At 43.0% G+C, this 22,600-nt stretch overlaps 3 protein-coding genes across 3 annotated transcripts; all 3 read right to left on the minus strand.

The window, feature by feature from the left end:
• Window positions 1-325: 325 nt before the first annotated feature.
• LOC142964298 (trace amine-associated receptor 13c-like) lies at window positions 326-1,510 on the minus strand. Its single transcript, XM_076104564.1, has 2 exons — window positions 1,338-1,510; window positions 326-1,142 (listed from the first exon to the last, which is right to left on the minus strand). The coding sequence occupies exons 1-2, from the start codon at window positions 1,508-1,510 to the stop codon at window positions 326-328; spliced, it is 990 nt and encodes a 329-aa protein (XP_075960679.1).
• A 7,712-nt stretch (window positions 1,511-9,222) lies between these two features.
• LOC142964304 (trace amine-associated receptor 13c-like) lies at window positions 9,223-10,372 on the minus strand. The gene is made up of 2 exons (XM_076104576.1): window positions 10,161-10,372; window positions 9,223-10,039 (listed from the first exon to the last, which is right to left on the minus strand). Exons 1-2 carry the CDS (start codon window positions 10,370-10,372, stop codon window positions 9,223-9,225), a joined length of 1,029 nt encoding a protein of 342 aa, XP_075960691.1.
• A 7,454-nt stretch (window positions 10,373-17,826) lies between these two features.
• Window positions 17,827-19,068, minus strand: LOC142964315 (trace amine-associated receptor 13c-like). Its single transcript, XM_076104585.1, has 2 exons — window positions 18,857-19,068; window positions 17,827-18,643 (listed from the first exon to the last, which is right to left on the minus strand). The coding sequence occupies exons 1-2, from the start codon at window positions 19,066-19,068 to the stop codon at window positions 17,827-17,829; spliced, it is 1,029 nt and encodes a 342-aa protein (XP_075960700.1).
• Window positions 19,069-22,600: the final 3,532 nt, after the last annotated feature.

Below are 22,600 nucleotides of genomic sequence, written 5' to 3' on the forward strand. Positions count from 1 at the left end.
TGCATTAAAGACACGCAGTATAACTAAAGACCTGTTGGATCCAAGAAAAGAAAAAAGTATTTCTATATTAGCCCAGAGATTCTTCAACTTATTTGTTTTATGTTGGCCTTACAGGAGTCAGGCAACACATTTTCTGGAGTAGAGTAGTAGTAGATTTCAGTGTTGCATTGAAACAGTACACAATGTAAAGACACATATGTGATCTGCATGTAATAGTGTTCATACAGAGGTCACTGTACCAAGACTTTTACATCTGTTACTAAATTCTCACCACCATGACCAAGTACATTTTTCTGTCTTATTTCAGCCACCATGCAGTGTTTCTCTACAGTATGTTGGTCTCACATGAGCCAGGCTGCAGTATCTTAAGAGTAACAATGAGCCTGATGGATTTTCTAAACCAGGGGTAGAAAAAGGCATAGATCACAGGGTTAAGACAGGAGTTGAAATAGAACAGACATATTACAAAGGCAGCAGTTGAGGCATTGAGCAAGGTGTCCTGGCCTGTGTGTGCAACACAATAATATGGGCAGAGGCACACTAGAAACACAACAATAACAACACCAAGAGTCCTGGCTGCTTTCAATTCAGATTTTTTAGCAGTTACACTCACTGAACACTTGAGAGAGAAAGCTGCAGTATGAGACCGCATGGCACGAGCATGAGACACAGCCACCACAAATACTCTCATATACAGAACTATGATGACAATGACAGGACCAATAAAAGTAAAAATAAGATCTGCAAGTCCAGCAATGTAGTTAATGACAATGACACACTCTCCAAAACAGGAATTATACCTGCCTGGTTGTTCCAGGCTATCCTTCATCAGCAGACTGTGAAGGGAAGCAGAACATATCCAACACAGACAAACACAGATCTTAACTCTTTTTTGTGTGACTTTGTTGGGATAATGTAGAGGATCACAAATAGCCACATATCGGTCAACTGATATGAGCACCATGGTTCCTACTGAGGCAGAGGTAATAATATAGTCCAGAACAGAATACAGAATACACATGAGGTCACCGAGAAACCAGCAGCCGTCTATGAGCACAATTTGAAAGCACATGAGGAAGCCCACGAAGAAATCTGAGACAGCCAGAGAGAGGAGGAGGAGGTTGGTGGGTGTGTGGAGCTGCCTGAAGAGATAAGAGGACAATATGCTTATCATTATTGGTAGCAGCAATTGTCAGGTTAAGAAACAAAAGCAATGACTGAAACAGAAAAGCATAATTCCCTTAACAGTCTGAGTTCTGATATTTTGTTTTGTTCTATACCATTAACCATTTCTTGTACAGCTACCAGTTTTGTAAATTGATAAAACATATGAATACTTGAAGTGGGAGATGGAGATGATGACGAGCAGGTTGAGAGTCACAGTGAGCAGAGAGATGGAGGACATTAAAATGTAAGTGAGCATAGATACAGAGTGAGGACGCATGGCCTTCCTGCAGGAGGAGTTGAGGAGTTCTGGAAAGCAAAGTTTGGCTTCTTCAAAGCTTTTCATTGTCAGAAAGAGGAGACAAGATGCTGCTGTGCTCGTTATACAACTGAATAATCTCTGTTCTTCCTCCACATCCCTCCTTGCTCTTTTCCTCTGGTGACAACTTTCTCTTAGTGGGAGTGACTAAACTTCTCCCTTACTAATTAATCTATCTTCATTGGTCTATTCCCTGTATTTCACCTCCACCTTCTCTTTTTTACTTTTTTTACTAAACAATTACAAGTTCCATCATGCTCTGCAACAGGGAACAGCAAGGCACATCACAACGCAGCCAAAGTTGCCTTTTTAGGACAGTTGTGACCAGGACAAGAAGAAGGGAGTGTACAGTTTATGCTATGAACCTGGATAAGATACAGAAGTCGTTGTGGTTTTCACACGAAATGACTGACCAAAACGACGTGACATGGCCGTAATCATGCTTAACGCATATTGAACTATTAGCCTGTTTTAAACACTTAGCATGCTAGATATGTGAAATTAGTCTGCAATGCCCTGGCGAGCCTCCCGGCTCACATCTTTAAACAGTTCACGCTTTGCAATGAAGCACTGTGTGCAAGTGCTGAGCCAACACAGATTTACCTCTTACCTTGGGTTTTTGTTGAGGAGCTCCAAAAACTGTGCACAAGTTGAAAATCAGGGCTGAAGTGATGTGGTGTGTAGTAGTTGAAAACAGGTGTCACATGATGCTAAAGTGTGCATTGGTATCAGATGCGGAGGAACACTGACCAAGCGTCTGTATTTGAGAAATTGGGAGTGAGAACGGGTTTGCTCCCTCATTGCCCGTTTGTGTGATTCTCGTGTAACTTGGTTTTGCCAATGACTCTCCTCTCCAAGCCGAGTCTGGAGGTTTTGTTGAACCTTAAAGCCTGCCGGCAGTCTTCTTGTGTAGTGCCTTCTGTGATTCTGGCCTCTTGTTCTATGTCCCGAGATGCTCCACCTATGTGAGCCAACAGAACCACATAATCTGCAAAGAGAAGAAAAGCAAGGTCAACAAAGTGGACACTCTCTTAACCCCGGCTGCACCTTGAGATCCTATCCATGAAGATCACGAACAGAATGGTTAACAAGAGACAACCCGGGTGAAGCCCAACACCCACTAAAATCGCGTTTGACATTGTTTCAAGAATACGTTTTGGGAATTCTTTTAAGACATCTCACTGATTCTGAAAGTCTCAGATCTTCAGGCAGGGACTTCCATAGTTGAGGGGCAATGATTGCAAAAGCTTACTTAGTGACTTAGGTACAGCCAGCAGAGCCTTGCCTGTGGATCTTAGGCTGTGCTCTGCTCATAGGGTGGCAGCAATTCAGCAATTTAACTGGGAGCTGAACCGGGAATTGCTTTAAAAAGTGAAATCTTAAAATGTATTTTAAAACCTGCTAGTAACCTGTGCAGGGAGGCTAAAACGGGGCTTGGGTGATATTTTTTACCTATTATTAGTTATAAGTCGAGCAGCTAAAGGTGTGAGATAGTTTATAGGATTAACCCTGAATACAGTGCCTGTTAATAATCTAACCGGGATGAAATAAAAGTCTTCTCGAGATCAGGTCAACAGTGGAAAGACAGGATTTTTGAAATGCTCCTCAACGGATTTAAACATGATTGAATGAATTTTGTAATTTGTTTTTCAACAGAAAGATCAAATTTGACATTCAGGTTTCAAGCTGCAGGTTAAACATTTGTAGATAGGGAACCAAGATTCTTTTCTGTCTTTTTTTATAATAGCAGTGGACTTTTTTTGGACATGCAACACTTGACAATACTGATAATAACTGAGGAGCAGCAGCTCTACTCCGAGCTCACTCTGGATGTCTGAGCTCCTCATCTTATCTCCAAAACGGACCCTTGCCACCTTACAAAGGAAGCTCAATTTGGCGCCATTCATCCAGGAGCGTGACGACGTAGCGTGACGACGTAGCGTGACGACGTAGCGTGACGACGTAGCGTGACGACGTAGCGTGACGACGTAGCGTGACGACGTAGCGTGACGACGTAGCGTGACGACGTAGCGTGACGACGTAGCGTGACATTACGGAAGGACAGAACATAAAAACGGAACATAGCAAAGTAACGCAACAACGTAACGCAACAACGTAATGCAACAGTGTAACGCAACAGCGTAACGCAACAGCGTAACGCAGCAGCGTAACGCAGCAACGTAACGCAGCAACGTAACGCAGCAACGTAACGCAGCAACGTAACGCAGCAACGTAACGCAGCAACGTAACGCAACAACGTAACGCAGCAACGTAACGCAGCAATGTACCGCAGCAACCGCCCTTGAAGGACTCTAATGAAACGTTATACGACATCCAAACCGAAATCGAACCATTAATCTACCGTGACGTTTGTCTCGACCTGACTCGAATCCAATCGTTCGCTCATCCAATTCGTGCCTTTGCCACTATAACGCATACACGCATAAATATAACCTACGCAGCGTGGCTACGTAAGCCGACACGACGATACAGAAACATATGGCGCCCGCAGCAATTCGTGGTCATCTCCGGACAAATTGAGCCACGTTTAACGAGCATAGCTACCAAGTCGTCTACAACACTCGTCGTAGATTACAAGTTTTAAACCTTTAACACTCATTCAAGAGAACTGTTCCTGCTCATTCGTCGGTCATACAGCTTCCCATGTTCCTAGCGACTGCTCCACAGTAGCAGCGAGTGGGACGGAAACCCGGCACCGGGATGCCCGCGACTCCAGTTTTCCATTCCAAGCAGCCACATCAGCCAAACCTGGCAGGAGAACCTGAACGTCCGCCACCTACTACAGTAGCTCTCTCCAGCCAGAGGACCTGGCACCAGAACACCAGTGCCCCAAGCTCTCCACTTCCAGCAATCACATCAACCAGCCATAGCAGGAGAACCCGGGTCAGGCAGCCGTCACTGGGACGCCAGCGCCTCCCCCCCCGCCTCCTACTCCCAACAACCACAGCAAGTCGCCTTAGCCGGGACACCCAGCAGCGACGCCAGTACACCCCACGCCGCCTACTTCCATCAGCCACAGCAAGTTGCCGTAGCCGGGACACCTGGCACCGGGACGCCAGTGCCCCCACTTCGTCTACTTCCAGCAAACACAGCAAGTCGCCTTAGCCGAGGCACCTGGCACCGAGATGCCAGTGCCCCCCGCCGCCTACTTCCAGAAAACACAGCAAGTTGCCGTAACCGGGACACCTGGCACCGGAATGCCAGTGCCCACCGCCTCCTACTTCCAGCAACCACAGCAAGTTGCCGTAGCCGGGACACCTGGCACCGGGATGCCAGTGCCCCCACACCGTCCACTTCCAGCGATGGACCCACACAATTCGTCAACACAACGATGCCGCTCATTTGGGGGGTTTCCATGACAGAAGACGTTTTGCAGTAGATCAGTCCTCGGATCTCGCAAGCAAATACCAAGTCGTTTTCCCCTCATGCTACAAAATCTGACCAATAGTAGCCGCAGCCCTTACATGGGGCCACGGACGGCCCAGCAATTCCATCTCTTAAACTCCTGACAACCTAGCAGTCATTTACCCAATCATTAAAGGACGCTGCGACACCCGTCCGTCAAGGGCACGTTCTCGACGCAGCTCACGTCTGGGCCACCGCAACGCCATGGCTTTCTCGTTTCTCATTCCAGAAGTTCAGAAGATCCGCCCTCCTGCAGACACCCGTCCAACATCGGTTCCGTCATATCCAACGCCATTGTAAGAGCCATATGAGACTTGATAAAATGTCTTTAGTGATTTGTGTAACAAACATGTGGAAATGCTCCTTTAGTTGCGTTACTGACTATGTCACAGCCAACAGCCCTCAGTTGAGGTTATTCAGTCTGCGGAGCAACATAGTTTTTTGACCGTTGTGCTAACGCTGTGACAAGTTGAGCAAAGAATGTTTCTTGTACCTTTATTTTGTTGAGTAAACCTTTTTAAATGAAGCTACTGCCTCTGAAGAATCATTACGCGTCAAGCTTATTGCCAAACACAGACTGTAACAGTAGTGGTAATGTGGACTATCGGACAGAGGGAAGATTGCCGCTACAGCCGTCTCGATTTTGCCGACCATCGATCAGCAGAACTCCACCGTCGATAACTTCCCATGCCTACCAACTTACACTCGACAGCTTCAATGACCTGCGCACGGGCAGGCAACCCTGCCTCTCAGGGGGACTTCTTTTGGGGATCTGCAAGGCCCGGGAGCCGCAGTGGATCCTCAACTAAGCCTCCCCCAAACCGCTACTGGCTAATCTCCACCAACCATTCCTCAACAATCCAAATAATCGACGTAGGTTCGCCCTCGGCTGAGGCGGGGTCCGCAGCTAGTGAAAAGCCTTTTAATATGGCCCACTCGGATTCCACCCATATGTTTCAGGCCTTGAAGTTAATAAGCTCTCAGACAAAAAGAAAAGTACGTGTGAGTTGTGCTCAATATCAGTGCACATTCTTCCTTTATACACAACGGTTTATAAGTGGGAAAGGGTGTATACATGTTTTTTGTGTGTACACATTTGTATCCATCTAAGTTCTGTAAGTCAGTCCCCTCCCCCATCTCATTTAACTTACCACCAGGTGGGGATCAGCTTACAGCTCTGCTCTTCACCCGAGTGTCCAAGACATACGGCCGCAGATCTGATGATATGATAGCAAAGTCGATCATTGATCTTTAGCCTCAGGTGTTCCAGTACCAAGTGCCCTCATGAATCACCCTCTGCTCTGACCTGGTGTATCTTATGGCCAATCTATAACTGGCATGGAAGTCCAGCAACAAAGCAGCACTGATGGCCAGACTGGGCAAGCGATTCATCCCAGTCACCCCCCTTCAGGTTCCTCTATCATTGCCCATGTGTTGAAGACCTCCATAGAAGTAAAGAGTCCTTCCAGATAAGTCCCCTCTCCAGGAGTTTGGTTCCCACCATTTAGGTCACCGGGGTCCAGACCTCTGTATTTTTCACTAAAAATAACTTGAATTTGGTGCGGCAAACATATTGTACAATGCCAAGATTACAGTGCTTATCCGTTTGTTGTTATTGCTTGATTGTGTGTTTGTGTGTATGTGGGTGTTGATGTAGTGAAGTTGATGATCTTGTGCTTATCTTTACTCAACTCGGTGGTTCTTTAATTATGCCATCAATTTGAGGATAATGGACATGCAGTTGAATCCATGCAAATCATGAGTTAGATAGCAGCCTGTAGTTCAAAGCCATTCATCCCTAGACAGACATCAACTGACCAATAGCTTCTGTGTGGTTGTGCTGTATTAAACAGTGTCCAGTGATGCACACTAGTTAGTTTCAATTCACCCTCTATATAGCCCACATGTGTTTACTTTCTTCACTGAGACACAAGTAAAATGACCATCAATCTAATCTCAGTTTTGGAAAGAGAAGAGATTAGTCACAAGATGAGAAGATTGAGAGAAAAGAAAGAGAGAAGGTGATGGAGATGAAAGGGGGTACATCAGGTACTGCTCACTGTACCAGGATAGGATTAGAATCATGCTAATAGAAACTCACCTGGTCAAATTAAAAGTGTTCTTACCACAGAAATATATATGTTATTTGGGTTGTACAGTGGAAGCTATTAGCTCAATTTAACAAAACATACACCGAGCATAATTATAGTGTAATAATAGAGTATTATTGTATAAATATGTTATTATAAACACACATTTTGTTTACGTATATATGCTGTTTGTGACATATTTGTGTAATTTTGGAGAATTATTTTTATTCATGTTGGCATTAGAGACAAGTGACAGAGAACGGGACAAGCAGTGATTATTATAATAGTGGATATTCTAATATTAAAGTTTGTATCATTCATTGAAACTTTTAACTTGATTCTTATGTATTACAGATTGACAAATCATTTATACTAATGCCTACGGACATGGTTTTAAATCCTCTTGTCATCCAATGTTTTGCTCTTCAAACATTTTAAATGCACATATTTAGAACAGGGAAATCATTTGTTTTGGAGGTTTGCCCCCAAAGCGCCCTTGTAAACTGAGTTTTTGGACCTGTGTATATTTATGTGTGTGAACACAGCGTTAAAGAGCTTTGAGCTAGGGTTCATTGCGTAACTAATTCATTAAATATACATAAGTCAATTTTCGGTTGGAACAACGCAAACCTAATTGTAAATCTGACTGATATTTGAGTAGAGCGAGGACTGTTAAAATGTGTTAGGTCAGCTAAGGCAAAGTTGGTAGCCTTCTGGTCTGCAGGACAAAGGAGAGCAAAGGTGACAAAACTGCACTTAAAATAAAGCGATGTGCAGATTAGAGTATGACAGGGAAAGAGAGACAGAGTTAATGTATCTGTGTGCTTCTGTGACAGAGGGAGGGGGAGAGGGAGACAGGCTGTCTGTGAGAAAGAGTGTTGTATAACATTATCTCAAAAGGACATTTAAATCACATTATCAGGATGTTAGATGTCATAGATTGCATAAGACTTCAAAGCGATCAGTATTTTTTGTTCTCTCCTGATTTCAGAACTTGTGAGGATTTAAAAACTTGCATTTCAAGTAAACATTACTATTGTTTGTTCACAAGAAAACACTACAGGCCACCATTTGAATACATGTGCCATCATCCGGTGGCCAAAACCTCTACAGCTTATTTTCTTCAGGATTAACTGTTGAGGTGTCCCTCATTGAAAAATGTGTCTTTCAAGCCTGACAATTATATACTCACATTATGAGTATATAATTAACAGTGCCCATACTCAACAGTGAAACCAAACAAACACAATTACACTTGTTCCTTTACATTACATACCTGCAAGTCAGCCACCTCAATCTTTACATTGTTATAAGTTTGGCTGAGTCATCTTGTTAACTTTAATATTGAACTAGTGATGTGTCCACTGCATACTATCTCTGTCCATTCAGAGGGCAGGGTTCTATATTTAGTTAATTTCTGCGTTTGGGATCCGCAAAAGAATACAAAGTGGTTGTGGCTCAATTTTTACATTTGGTTGTCATTTAATAGCGGCAGATGAAAAATTATGAATATTTAGTTTGTTATTTTCAGAGTCAAGTTACATCGGAGTGATTTTGTAACCTTCAAAAAAACTTTAAAAAATATCCAATATGGATAATAATTTCTTCAGTGTCCTCTTCTCCACCACCTTTTCCAATATGTCTAGTTTGCAGCCAATGATGGCGCCGGCCGTCTTAACCAGTTTGTTAAGTCTGTTGGCGTCTCTGGCTCCAATGCTGCTCCCCCAGCAGACTACGGCAAGTACATGTGCTGAACACAGTTTCACAACTACCTGAAAGAGATAATCAATATAAAGGTCGACCAATTAAAACATTTTTGCAGACCATTTGTAAAATCTGTGAAAGGCCCCTTGACATGATGCTGGCAGGCTCCTTTTTCTAAACAGGAAAGAGAGAGATGCATTAAAGTCACGCAGTTTAACTAAAGACCTGTTGGATCCAAGAAAAGAAAACAGTATTTCTATATTAATCCAAAGATTCTTCAACTTATTTGTTTTATGTTGGCCTTACAGGAGTCAGGCAACACATTTTCTGGAGTAGAGTAGTAGTAGATTTCAGTGTTGCATTGAAACAGTACACAATGTAAAGACACATATATGATCTGCATGTAATAGTGTTCATACAGAGGTCACTGTACCAAGACTTTTACACCTGTTACTAAATTCTCACCACCATGACCAAGTACATTTTTCTGTCTTATTTCAGCCACCATGCAGTGTTTCTCTACAGCATGTTGGTCTCACATGAGCCAGGTTGCAGTATCTTAAGAGTAACAATGAGCCTGATGCATTTTCTAAACCAGGGGTAGAAAAAGGCATAGATCACAGGGTTAAGACAGGAGTTGAAATAGAACAGACATATTACAATGGTAGCAGATGAGGCATTGAGCAAGGTGTCCTGGCCTGTGAGTGCAAAACAATAATATGGGCAGAGGCACACTAGAAAGACGACAATAACAACACCAAGAGTCCTGGCTGCTTTCAATTCAGATTTTTTAGCAGTTACACTCACTGAACACTTGAGAGAGAAAGCTGCAGTATGAGACCGCATGGCACGAGCATGAGACACAGCCACCACAAATACTCTCATATACAGAACTACGATGACAATGACAGGACCAATAAAAGTCAAAATAAGATCTGCAAGTCCAACAAAGTAGTCAATGACAATGACACACTCTCCAAAGCAGGAATTATACCTGCCTGGTTGTTCCAGATTATCCTTCACCAGCAGACTGTCAAACACAGCAGAACATATCCAACACAGACAAACACAGATCTTAACTCTTTTGTGTGTGACTTTGTTGGGATAATGTAGAGGCTCACAAATAGCCACATATCGGTCAACTGATATGAGCACCATGGTTCCTACTGAGGCAGAGGTAATGATGTATGCTAGATACTGAGTCAGAATACACATGAGGTCACCGAAGGACCAGCAGCCATCTATGAGCACAATTTGAAAGTACATGAGGAAGCCCACGAAGAAATCGGAGACAGCCAGAGAGAGGAGGAGGAGGTTGGTGGGTGTGTGGAGCTGCCTGAAGAAATCAGAGAACAACATGCTTATCACATTTGTTTTCGTTCCAGATCTGATAATTTTGTTTCGTTCTGTTCCATTAACAGCTACCAGTTTTGTAAATTGATAAAACATATGAATACTTGAAGTGGGAGATGGAGATGATGACGAGCAGGTTGAGAGTCACAGTGAGCAGAGAGATGGAGGACAGTAAAATGTAAGTGAGCATAGATACAGAGTGAGGACGCATGGCCTTCCTGCAGGAGGAGTTGAGGAGTTCTGGAAAGCAAAGTTCGGCTTCTTCAAAGCTGTTCATTGTCAGAAAGAGGAGACAAGATGCTGCTGTGCTCGTCATACAACTGATTAAACTCTGTTCTTCCTCCACATCCCTCCTTGCTCTTTTACTCTGGTGACAACTTTCTCTTATTGGGAGTGACTTACTGTTTCATCTATCTTCATTGGGCTTTTCCCTGTATTTCACCTCCCCCTCCTCTTTTTTACTTTTTCTTTCTAAACAATTACAAGTTCCATCATGCTTTGCAACGGGGAAACTGCAAGGCACAATACAATGCAGCCAAAGTTGCCTTTTTAGGACAGTTGTGACCAGGACAAGAAGAAGGGAGTGTACAGCTTGGTTACTATTATGCCATGAACCTGGATGAGATATAGAAATTGTTGTGGTTTTCACACTACACAAATTAAAAGAACTACGTGACATGGCCATAGTCATGCTTGCACACATGTTCAAATATTAGCCTGTTTTAACCACATCTTTACTATGTGGTCAGTCACGGTCTTATGTGTTATGTTTGTTCATGTATACATCCAACATTCGAGGTTCAACAACAACTTTGGTCTGTGTTGCAAATCAAACAAATACAAAGTTATTTTTGTTACAGGCGACCCTTCGTCAGGTCTCTCATGAACCCGTGTCTCACTGTCACATTGGTTTTAGCTAACTGCCTCCCCGACAGGTCCAGATATTAATAATGCTAGATGTGTGCAATATGTCAAATACAAATAAAGTGTTGCAAGAGGGTCGTGGGATGACGTTATGTAGGGTAAGGAATGAAAAGGTGTAGGGTAATGGAATGAGGAGGGCAAAGAGGGTCGTCGAATGATGGATGGAGGATAGCAATGATGGACCGCTGACGTCGATGACTGGAGGTAACTGGGGGAGTGGAGACTCTGGAGTGGGGGCCAACTCTTCTGAGATTGTGATCATGCAAAGTCCCCAAAAGTTATCTTCATGAAGACAGGTGCGAGTGGATGTTTTCTGTTATCGTTCGGGTTAAAACGGATGTATGTGAGGTATGCGTGGGAAGATCAGTGGCTGAGAAGCTTAACGATATGGTCGGAGTCAGTTGAAGATGGTCGCTGAAAACGGTGGCAACGGAGTCGACAGAGGGTTGGAGGCTGGTGGCAATGGTCTGAATTTCTTGTCATAGAAATGGGAAAGTAAGTCGCCATCCAAGTTTTGTGAACTGGGATGCGGGAGGCTCGGATGCCGAACTGGTGCTGAGCCGAAACCAAAGTGAGCCTTGTAATGGGAAAATATGTCATAGTCTCATGTGAAGGTTTAAAGAATGTAAGTCCTAAAAGTGCAGACACCAAACTGTAGTTTCAGTAGATGACTTTAATTAGTTTAGTATCCAGGTGTCTTGTTATCTGTTATCATTGTGCACTGTTTCTTTCTTCTTCGTAAGACAGAGGCACAGAGAGACTAACAGAGATCCTCTGTTTGAAATACTTTTGACTTCCTTTGCTGACGCATTATCTGAAGTTGTAAAGGCGTAAACCTTTGCATGCAGATATGATGTGTGAGGGTAAAGAATGTCTATCCTGTCTCTTCAATGGTCATTTTTAACAGTGTCACAGTGGCTTCAAAGGAAGCATCTGTTGTGAGTTTAAACTGTTTATTGTAAGGCAGACTGTGAACAAAGGGATTTGCAAACACGAGATAAAGCATCTTCCTGACTGTCTTAAATGAAGTATACTAAGGCTCGAAGGATGACCTGCCTTTTATTGTGTTCTTTGTGTATTCTTGTTAGCTAAGCAGATAACAGGAAGCTGTCTGAGCATAAATGTCCATGCATTGTGACTGTTAGGTAGAGCACTCTTCCAGATCACTGCAATGTGTCTGTGAGACTGTTCTCTTTGCTTGCAAGCAAATAAATTGACTTTACAAACTTTGATCGTTCATCAAAACTCTGTTTTCTTTATATTGATAGAAAACATTCACTTTCTTCTCCCGACTAGTCATAAGAAATATTCCACAACAGCCTCCGCATGAACTGCATTATATCGAGACAATGAGACCGTCCTTTGTTAAGGATGTCTACTGTTGTCTGGATAGATTGCGATGGTCTTTTTGGACCATTTGTGCTCCCAAAGAATGGCTGCTATAACTGCAGGATACTTTTCAGAGATCGTGGAAGAAGGGGTGAGGGATGAGAGCAGATATTTAAATATTGGGTGGCCGAGAGCAGGGCAATTCGCTGGAGATGTTGGGATTGCATGTGGATGGATTTGTTTATTGAGCAAGGTCAATGTAGTTACCGGTGAGGATCTGTTGCCTGAGCGTTTGACACGGGTGATAGTCGGGCGGGTGCGACTGGGCATGCTCGAGGTAGTGCTCTGGCTGAAGTTGAACTTGTAGGTGGAGAAAATTAAGTCGGAACAACGCTGGAACTGGCTGCTGGCAGAGCAGTGGAAAAAGGGGAGTATTTAAGGTGGGATGGGTAATGCCAGTGGGGATAGGGCTGGAGGAAGGTAGGGGGAAAGCAAACAATGTTTTTTGGCCAATGATCCACTGTGGATGCCTATTGTTAGAGCGGTCTGTGCAGCTGAGGTAGCCGGTGTCTAAGTGAGAGGAGCAAAGTTGGCAGAGGTGGGTGGGACAGGAAAGGTAGAAGCAAGAGAACAGGAAAGGATGCTGGGATGGAGGAGGGATGCATGTGCATGGGTTTATAGTGAAATCTTGGGAAAATAATTTTCAAGGTGAGATGTCTCTGCTACAGAAGAAGCTTGAAGAGGGTGGGATACGACCTGGCCCTCTGAAAGGGCTGACTGATGGCTGTGTCATGATGTCATCGGCGTTGCGGCTGACGTGGCGCGTGGAACCCGCAAGTGCTCTGGAGGCTCGGAGAGCAAGAGTGTGTTGTGCGGTGCGTCCGTGAACAGTTTGGAAAGGTTTGCCGTTTTATTGGAAAAGGATGTTGCGCTGAATGATTGCATTCTTCGGAGGAGAGACGGTCCACTTGGAAATGGAGTGTATGTAGAGACTGTCGGAGCGTTGGCATGGTGAAAAAGGTTTGCGGTGGTTTCACCCGTAGTTCGAGCACCTGGATCTGGGAGAGCGGCGTCAGGATGCTGAAGACGGAATCTCCCCCCGGAGCTGTTTGAAGGCGAGGGGTGACGACTTTGGTGGATGGATGTCGAGAGCCGTGGGGAACGTGGATGGTTGAATCCTGCCGAGGTTGCTGGCTACGAAGCATGGTGGGTGAAAGAGGGAGCTCCGGGACTTCAAGATATAGCTGGTCATCTTCAAACAGTTTGTTATTGGAAGGGTAGAGAAAGAGCCTTTGTACAAAGTAAGCGGTTTAGGTTTTGCTCGTCTGTCACACGTCATGTTGAAGCTGAGTCAAAGAGGAAGTCAATGGGTCAGATGTGCTTAAATACTTTGTGCAGAGTAAATGAGATATGTCCGGGGTATGGTTCTTGTTGCCGAAATAACTTATAAAACTTAATATAATAGTGTGACCAACACTTTTGAAAACCCCCTTGAGACACCTGAAGCTTAATTTTAATTTGTTTTGTTTGTAAAGAAAGACAGAAACTTCTCACAAATCATAGGGGTGTCTCAGTTTGTAGTTTAGGAGCGTTCCCAAGCCAGACAAAGTATTTAATCCCTCTAGTGTGTTCTGGGTCTACCCCGGGGCCTCTTACCAGGAAAAGGCAGGAGGAATCCTGGCCAGATGCCCAAACCATCTCAGCTGGCCCCTTTCGAAGTGAAGGAGCGGCGGCTCTACTCCAAGCTCAGTCTGGTCCTGGATGACTGAGCTCATTACCGTAATCCAAAATGGAGCCTAGCCACCCTACAAAGGAAGCTCAATTTGGCAGCATGTATCCGCGATGTCATTATTTCAGTCACTGCCCAAAGCTCATGACCTTACCTGAGGCTCGGAATAGAGACGGACTGGTACATTTAGGGCTCTGACTTCTGGCTCAGCTCCCTTTTCACCACAATGCCTTCATCACTGCTGACACAGCACCTCACCGCCTGTCCATCTCATGCTCCATTTTACCCTCACTCGTGAACAAAACCCCAAGATTATTGAGCTCCCGCGCTTGGGGCAATGAACCACTGCTTTTTGCAATGACCCACTCCCAACCCCAAAGGCACAATCCACATTTAGCCTGCAGAGAACGATGTCGTCAGACTTGGAGGTACTGACTTAATTCTCTGGTATTATTATTTAGCCAAGGCCTGCTGCAATTTTGTTTTTTGCAGGTGCTATGGAATCAAGTACAACATTGTATAGTTGACGTTATTTAGATAATCATCTGTAGACATTTTTGGATTTCGGTGAAGTCTTTCTGAAAGGTATTAGCAGAGTTGGTAATGAGGACACAAGAAGAAACATAAGTGTCATGATCTTTCTTAGTCAAGGATAGGTTAATTCCCTGTTCTTGTGTGTTTCCCAACTGTTTGATTGCCTGCCCTGATTAGTCACACCTTTCCCTCATTACCCTACTGCCTGTGTGTATTTAGTCTACGTGCTCATTTTTTTCTGTTGACCATTTGTCTTAGTATTTCCAAGTCAAGTGTTCCAGTGTTTTTTCTTGTGTATTTCACATTGGTATTAGACCTTACTAATGTATCTCTTGACTCTGCCTTAGTCTTGTGATTTTGGATAACTTTGCCTCAATTTGTACTGAATTACCGTGTACTGAAGCTTTGCTTCAGTAAAAAAACGTTTTGATGCAACCCATACCTTTAAGCCCTATTGGCTTCCTTGGTTCTTAGTTTGCTGCCACAACTGGCACTGACAAGTCCGCTGACAGCCGCATCCACAATAAAGTCTTTTAACATGGCCCACTCAGATTCCACCCAAATTCTTCTCAGTTTACATTCTTCCTTTGGACAATACCAGTTTATAAGTGGGAAAGGGTGTATACATGTTTTTCGTGTGTACACATTAGTACACATTTGAGTTCTGTAAGGCTCCCTCCCCCATCTCATTTAACTTACCACCAGGTGGGGATCAGCTTACAGCTCTGCTATTCACCTGAGTATACAAGACATACGGCCGCAGTACCAGGATAGGATTAGAATCATGTTACCACAGAAATATATATGTTATTCGGGTTATACAGTGGAAACTGCTCAATTTAAGAAAACATACACCGAGCATAATTGCAGTGTAATAATATAGTATTATTGTAAAAATATATGTTATGATAAACACACATTTTGTTTATGTATATATGCTGTTTGTGACAAATTTGTATAATTCAGGCAGACTCGAGTATAAAAATGAAATAGAGAAGGTGTATGTCATTTTAGTAAATTATTTTTATTCATGTCGGCCGGAGAGACAAGTAACAGAGAAAGGGACAAGCAGTGTTTATTATAACAGTGAATATTCTAATATTAAAGTTTGTATCATTCATTGAAAATTTAAACTTGATTCTCATGTATTACAGCTTGACAAATCATTTATAGTAATACCTACTAACATGGTTTTAAATCCTCTTGTCATCCAATGTTTTGCTCTTCAAATATTATAAATACACATATTTAGAACAGGGAAATCATTTGTTTTGGAGGTTTGCCCCCAAAGCGCCCTTGTAAACTGAGTTTTTGGACGTGTGTATATTTATGTGTGTAAACACAGAGTTAAAGAGCTTTGAGCTAGGGTTCATTGTGTAACTAATTAATAAAAAATACATACGTAGATTTTCGGTTAAAACAACGCAAACCTAATTGCAAATTTGACTGATATTTGTGTAGAGCGAGGACTGTTAAAGTGTGTTAGGTCAGCTAAGGCAAAGTTGGTAGCCTTCTGGTCTGCAGGACAAAGGAGAGCAAAGGTGACAAAATTGCACTTAAAATAAAAAGATGTGCAGATTAGAGTATGACAGGGAAAGAGAGACAGAGTTAATGTATCTGTGTGTTTCTGTGACAGAGGGAGAGGGAGGCAGGCTGTCTGTGAGAAAGAGTGTTGCATAATATTATCTCCAATGAACATTTAAATCACATTATAACATTGTCTTTATTCATAATGCATAAGGCTTTACGGCAATCAGTAGTATTTTGTTCTCTCCTGATTTCAGAAGTTGTCAGGATTTATAAACTTACATTTTAAGTAAACATTACTATTTTGTTCACAGGAAAACACTACAGGCCACCATCCGTTGGCCGAAACTTCTACAGCTTATTTTCTTCAGGATTAACTGTTGAAGTGTCCCTCATTGAAAAATGTGTCCTTTTTTTACCTGCCAATTATGTACTCACATTACGACCTGTCATACTTAACAGTGAAACCAAACAAACACAATTACACTTGTTCCTTTACATTACATACCTGCAAGTCAGCCACTTCAATCTTTACATTGTTCTAAGTTTGGCTGAGTCATCTTAATAACTTTAATATTGAACTAGTGTCCGCTGCATACTCTCTCTGTCCATTCGGATGTCCTGGTTCTAAATTTAGTTAATTTCTGTGTTTGGGATCCCCAAAAGAATACCAAGTGGTTATGGCTAAATGTTTACATTTTGGTTGTTCTTTAACAGCGGCAGATCCTAAATTATAAATATTTTGTTTGTTATTTTCAGAGTCGAGGTACATTGGAGTGATTTTGTAAACTTGCGTAAGAGAGAACTGATTTAATTTCACCTCTCAAAGTATAGGCTAACCAAACTGAGGGAAAGTAAGTGCAGGTGTCACGGGGCATGATGAGGACTCAAACGCAGACAATCAGGTGTAGTGAAAAAAAGGTTTTTAATGAACCAAAAACAAAACAGGGAATCCAGGGACAAGACAAAAGACGAGGGGGAAAATCCAGCAGGAAAAGGCAGACTGGAAAACCGGGAACAGGACGAGCAAAACGGGCGGGTTGGACGGAAAACAAACACAATGATCTGGCAGTGAGTGAGTGAAAGACAGGGGTTTAAATAGTGACTAGGCAGAGTGAACAGGTGAGAGTAATGAGCTGATGAGGTGAGTGTGACTGGCAGGTGCACTGAATGAACTGATTAGGTGAGTGAGGAGCTACAGAAAGAAACAAAGTCACAGAACACACAGGGCAAAGCCTGATCGTGACAGCAGGTGCTGAACACAGTTTCACAACTATCTGAAAGAGATAATCACTATAAAGGTCGACCAATTAAAACATTTTTGTAGACCATTTGTAAAATCTGTGAAAGGCCCCTTGACATGATGCTGGCAGGCTGCTTTTTCTAAACAGGAAAGAGAGAGATGCAATAAAGTCACGCAGTATAACTAAAGACCTGTTGGATCCAAAAAAAGAAAAAGTATTTCTATATTAGTGCAAAGATTCTTCAACTTATTTGTTTTATGTTGGCCTTACAGGAGTCAGGCAACACATTTTCTGGAGTAGAGTAGTAGTAGATTTCAGTGTTGCATTGAAACAGTACACAATGTAAAAACACATTTATGATCTGCATGTAATAGTGTTCATACAGAGGTCACTGTACCAAGACTTTTACATCTGTTACTAAATTCTCACCACCATGACCAAGTACATTTTTCTGTCTTATTACAGCCACCATGAAGTGTTTCTCTACAGTATGTTGGTCCCACATGAGCCAGGCTGCAGTATCTTAAGAGTAACAATGAGCCTGATGGATTTTCTAAACCAGGGGTAGAAAAAGGCATAGATCACAGGGTTAAGACAGGAGTTGAAATAGAACAGACATATTACAAAGGCAGCAGTTGAGGCATTGATTAAGGTGTCCTGGCCTGTGAGTGCAACACAATAATATGGGCAGAGGCACACTAGAAAGACGACAATAACAACACCAAGAGTCCTGGCTGCTTTCAATTCAGATTTTTTAGCAGTTACACTCACTGAACACTTGAGAGAGAAAGCTGCAGTATGAGACCGCATGGCACGAGCATGAGACACAGCCACCACAAATACTCTCATATACAGAACTATGATGACAGTGACAGGACCAATAAAAGTCAAAAAAAGATCTGCACGTCCAGCAATGTAGTTAATGACAATGACACACTCTCCAAAGCAGGAATTATACCTGCCTGGTTGTTCCAGATTATCCTTCAGCAGCAGAGTCTGAAGGGAAGCAGAACATATCCAACACAGACAAACACAGATCTTAACTCTTTTTTGTGTGACTTTGTTGGGATAATGTAGAGGATCACAAATAGCCACATATCGGTCAACTGATATGAGCACCATGGTTCCTACTGAGGTAGAGATAATAATAAAGTCCAGAACATAATACAGAATACACATGAAGTCACCGAGCAACCAGCAGCCGTCTATGAGCACAATTTGAAAGAACATGAAGAAGCCCACGAAGAAATCTGAGACAGCCAGAGAGAGGAGGAGGAGGTTGGTGGGTGTGTGGAGCTGCCTGAAGAGATAAGAGAACAACATGCTTATCATTAATGGTAGTCAATTTATACTATATATATATATATTATATTTAGAGATTAAAGTATTGACTGAAACACAAAAACATATTTCCTTTACAGTCTGAGATCTGATATTTAGTTTTGTTCTATATCATTAATAATTTCTTTCTGCACAGCTACCAGTTTTATAAATTAATAAAACATATGAATACTTGAAGTGGGAGATGGAGATGATGACGAGCAGGTTGAGAGTCACATTGAGCAGAGAGATGGAGGACAGTAAAATGTAAGTGAGCATAGATACAGAGTGAGGACGCACGGCCTTCCTGCAGGAGGAGTTGAGGAGTTCTGGAAAGCAAAGTTCAGCTTCATCAAGGCTGTTCATTGTCAGAAAGAGGAGACAAGATGCTGCTGTGCTCGTCATGCAACTGAATAATCTCTGTTCTTCCTCCACATCCCTCCTTGCTCTTTTACTCTGGTGACAACTTTCTCTTAGTGGGAGTGACTAAACTTCTCCCTTACTGTTTCATCTATCTTCATTGGGCCTTTACCTGTATTTCACCTCCCCCTCCTCTTTTTTAGTTTTTTTTCCTAAACAATTACAAGTTCCATCATGCTCTGCAATGGGGAACAGTAAGGCACATCACAACGCAGCCAAAGTTGCCTTTTTAGGACAGTTGTGACCAGGACAAGAAGAAGGGAGTGTACAGTTTATGCCATGAACCTGGATAAGATACAGTCGTTGTGGTTTTCACACGAAATGACTGACCAGAACCACGTGACATGGCCGTAGTCATGCTTGAAAACATGTTCAAATATTAGCCTGTTTTAAACACATCTTTACTATGTGGTCAGTCACGGTGTTATGTGTTATGTTTATTCATGTAGACATCCAACACCTGAGGTTCAACAACAACTTTGGTCTTTGTTGCAAATCAAACAAATACAAAGTTATTTTTGCTACAGGCGACCCTTCGTCAGGTTTCTCATGAACCCGTGTCTCACTCTCACACTGGTTTTAGCTAACTGCCTCTCCGACAGGTCTATATATTAAGCATGCTAGATATGTGCAATAAGTCAAATACAAATAAAGTGTTGCACAAGGGACGTGGGATGACGGGATGTAGGGTAAGGAATGGAATGAGGAGGGGAAAGACGGTCATGGAATGATGGATGGAGGAGAGCAATGATGGACCGCTGACGTCCAATGGCTGGTGGGAACTGGTGGAGTGGAGACTCCGGAGTCGGGGCCATCTCTTCGGAGGCTGTGATTATGCAGAGTCCCAAAAGTTAGCTTCATAAAGACAGGTGCGAGTGGATGTTTTCTGATATTGTTCGGGTTAAAACGGATGTATGTGAGGTATGCGGGGAAGACCAGTGGCAGAGAACCTTAACGATATGGTTGGTGGCTGAAAGCGGTGGGACCGGAGTCGACAGAGGGTTGGAGGCTGGTGGCAATGGTCTGAATTTCTTCTAAAAGAAACGGGAAAGTAAGTCGGCAACCAAGTTTTGTGAACTGGGATGCGGGAGGCTCGGATGTCGAACTGGTGCTGAGCCGAAACCAAAGTGAACCTCCACATGAACTGCATTATATCGAGACAAGGAGACCGTCCTTTGTTAAGGATGTCTACGACGCCGCTGTTTTCTGGATAGATTGCGATGGTCTTTTTGGACCTTTCATACTCCCAAAGAATGGCTGCTATGACTACAGGATACCTTGGTGAGATTGCAAAATAACGGGTGAGGGATGAGAGCAGAGATTTGAGTGCAGGGCAGCCGAGAGCGAGATGTGGGGATTGCATTTGGATCGATTTGTTTATTGAGCAAGATCGATGTAGTAACCAGTGAGGATCTGTTGCCTGAGCGTTTGACATGAGTGATGGTCGGGCGGGTGTGACTGGGCGTGCTCAACGTAGTGCTGTGGCTAAAGTTGAATTTGTAGGTGGAGAAAATTAAATTGGAACAGCGCTGGAACTGGCTGCTGGCAGAGCTGTGGAAAAAAGGGTAGTATTTAAGGTGGGATGGGTAATGCCAGTGTCCTTACCGTAATCCAAAATGGAGCCTAGCCACCCTACAAAGGAAGCTCAATTTGGCAGCATGTATCCGCGATGTCATTATTTCGGTCACTGCCCAAAGCTCATGACCTTACCCGAGGCTCGGAACAGAGACGGACTGGTACATTTAGGGCTCTGACTTCTGGCTCAGCTCCCTTTTCACCACAACGCCTTCATCACTGCTGACACAGCACCTCACCGCCTGTCCATCTCATGCTCCATTTTACCCTCACTCGTGAACAAAACCCCGAGATTATTGAGCTCCCTCGCTTGGGGCAATGAACCACTGCTTTTTGCAATGACCCACTCCCAACCCCAACGGCACAATCCACATTTAGCCTGCAGAGAACGATGTCGTCAGACTTGGAGGTACTCACTTAATTCTGTGGTATTATTATTTAGACAAGGCCTGCTGCAATTTTGGTTTTTGCAGGTGCTATGGAATCAAGTACAACATTGTATAGTTGACGTTATTTAGATAATCATCTGTAGACATTTTTGGATTTCTGTGAAGTCTTTCTGAAAGGTATTAGCAGAGTTGGTAATGAGGACACAAGAAGAAACATAAGTGTCATGATCTTTCTTAGTCAAGGATAGGTTAATTCCCTGTTCTTGTGTGTTTCCCAACTGTTTGATTGCCTGCCCTGATTAGTCACACCTTTCCCTCATTACCCTTCTGCCTGTGTGTATTTAGTCTACGTGCTCATTTTCTCTGTTGACCATTTGTCTTAGTATTTTCAAGTCAAGTGTTCCAGTGTTTTTTCTTGTGTATTTCACATTGGTATTCGACTTTACTTTTGTATTTCTTGACTCTTCACAAGGCCTTAGCCTTGTGATTTTGGATAACTTTGCCTCAATTTGTACTGAATTACCGTGTACTGAAGCTTTGCTTCAGTAAAAAAACGTTTTGATGCAACCCATACCTTTAAGCCCTATTGGCTTCCTTGGTTCTTAGTTTGCTGCCACAACTGGCACTGACAAGTCCGCTGACAGCCGCATCCACAATAAAGTCTTTTAACATGGTCCACTCGTATTCCACCCAAATTTTTCTCAGTGCACATTCTTCCTTTGGACATACCAGTTTATAAGTGGGAAAGGGTGTTGTACTGCTCTCCTTGTGTGTAACTTGGTACACAATTCAGCAGTCAGCCAAACTCCATTCAAATGAATACGGGAGTCAGGATGTAGCTTCCAAGCTCCAGATGCTTTATTGTGCAGCATCGACGTACACGAATCAAATAAGAGTGAAACTAAAACAAACAGAAGGACACAATGAGCAAGATGCATATGAATTACACACTACAAATTTAACTTAATGTATCTCCTACGCTTCTGTAGCAGTCAAACGTATAGTGTAACAACAACTGGCTACGGATACAAAATTAACCTTTACAAATATACTTAAGAAGAAAGTATTACTAAAATACTATTCTAAACAAATACGTACAGCCTATGCTTTCGAAGGCGTAAACACATGATGGCAGCGAATGATTTTCTGAGACCATCTACCTAAAACTACCACATGTGGCGAACTTCCTGTTCCATGTCAGAGTGCATGTCAAAATGAATGCAAATTAACAACACAACCTAAAGGGCCCAGGAGGGGGCGCCAATTCCCCAGTCCTGAGGGCAGAACAGGTGTATACATGTTTTTCGTGTGTACACATTAGTATACATTTGAGTTCTGTAAGGCAGTCCCCTCCCCCATCTCATTTAACTTACCACCAGGTGGGGATCAGCTTACAGCTCTGCTCTTCACCCGAGCGTCCAAGACATACGGCCGCAGATCTGATGATATGATCACAAAGTCAATCATTGATCTTTAGCCTCAGGTGTTCCAGTACCAAGTGCCCTCATTAATCACCCTCTGCTCTAACCTGGTGTATATTATGGCTGTTAAGG

This window comes from Anarhichas minor, unplaced genomic scaffold (assembly GCF_050575085.1).
Source record: "Anarhichas minor isolate MPS153535 unplaced genomic scaffold, ASM5057508v1 ptg000004l, whole genome shotgun sequence".
NCBI lineage: Eukaryota > Metazoa > Chordata > Actinopteri > Perciformes > Anarhichadidae > Anarhichas > Anarhichas minor.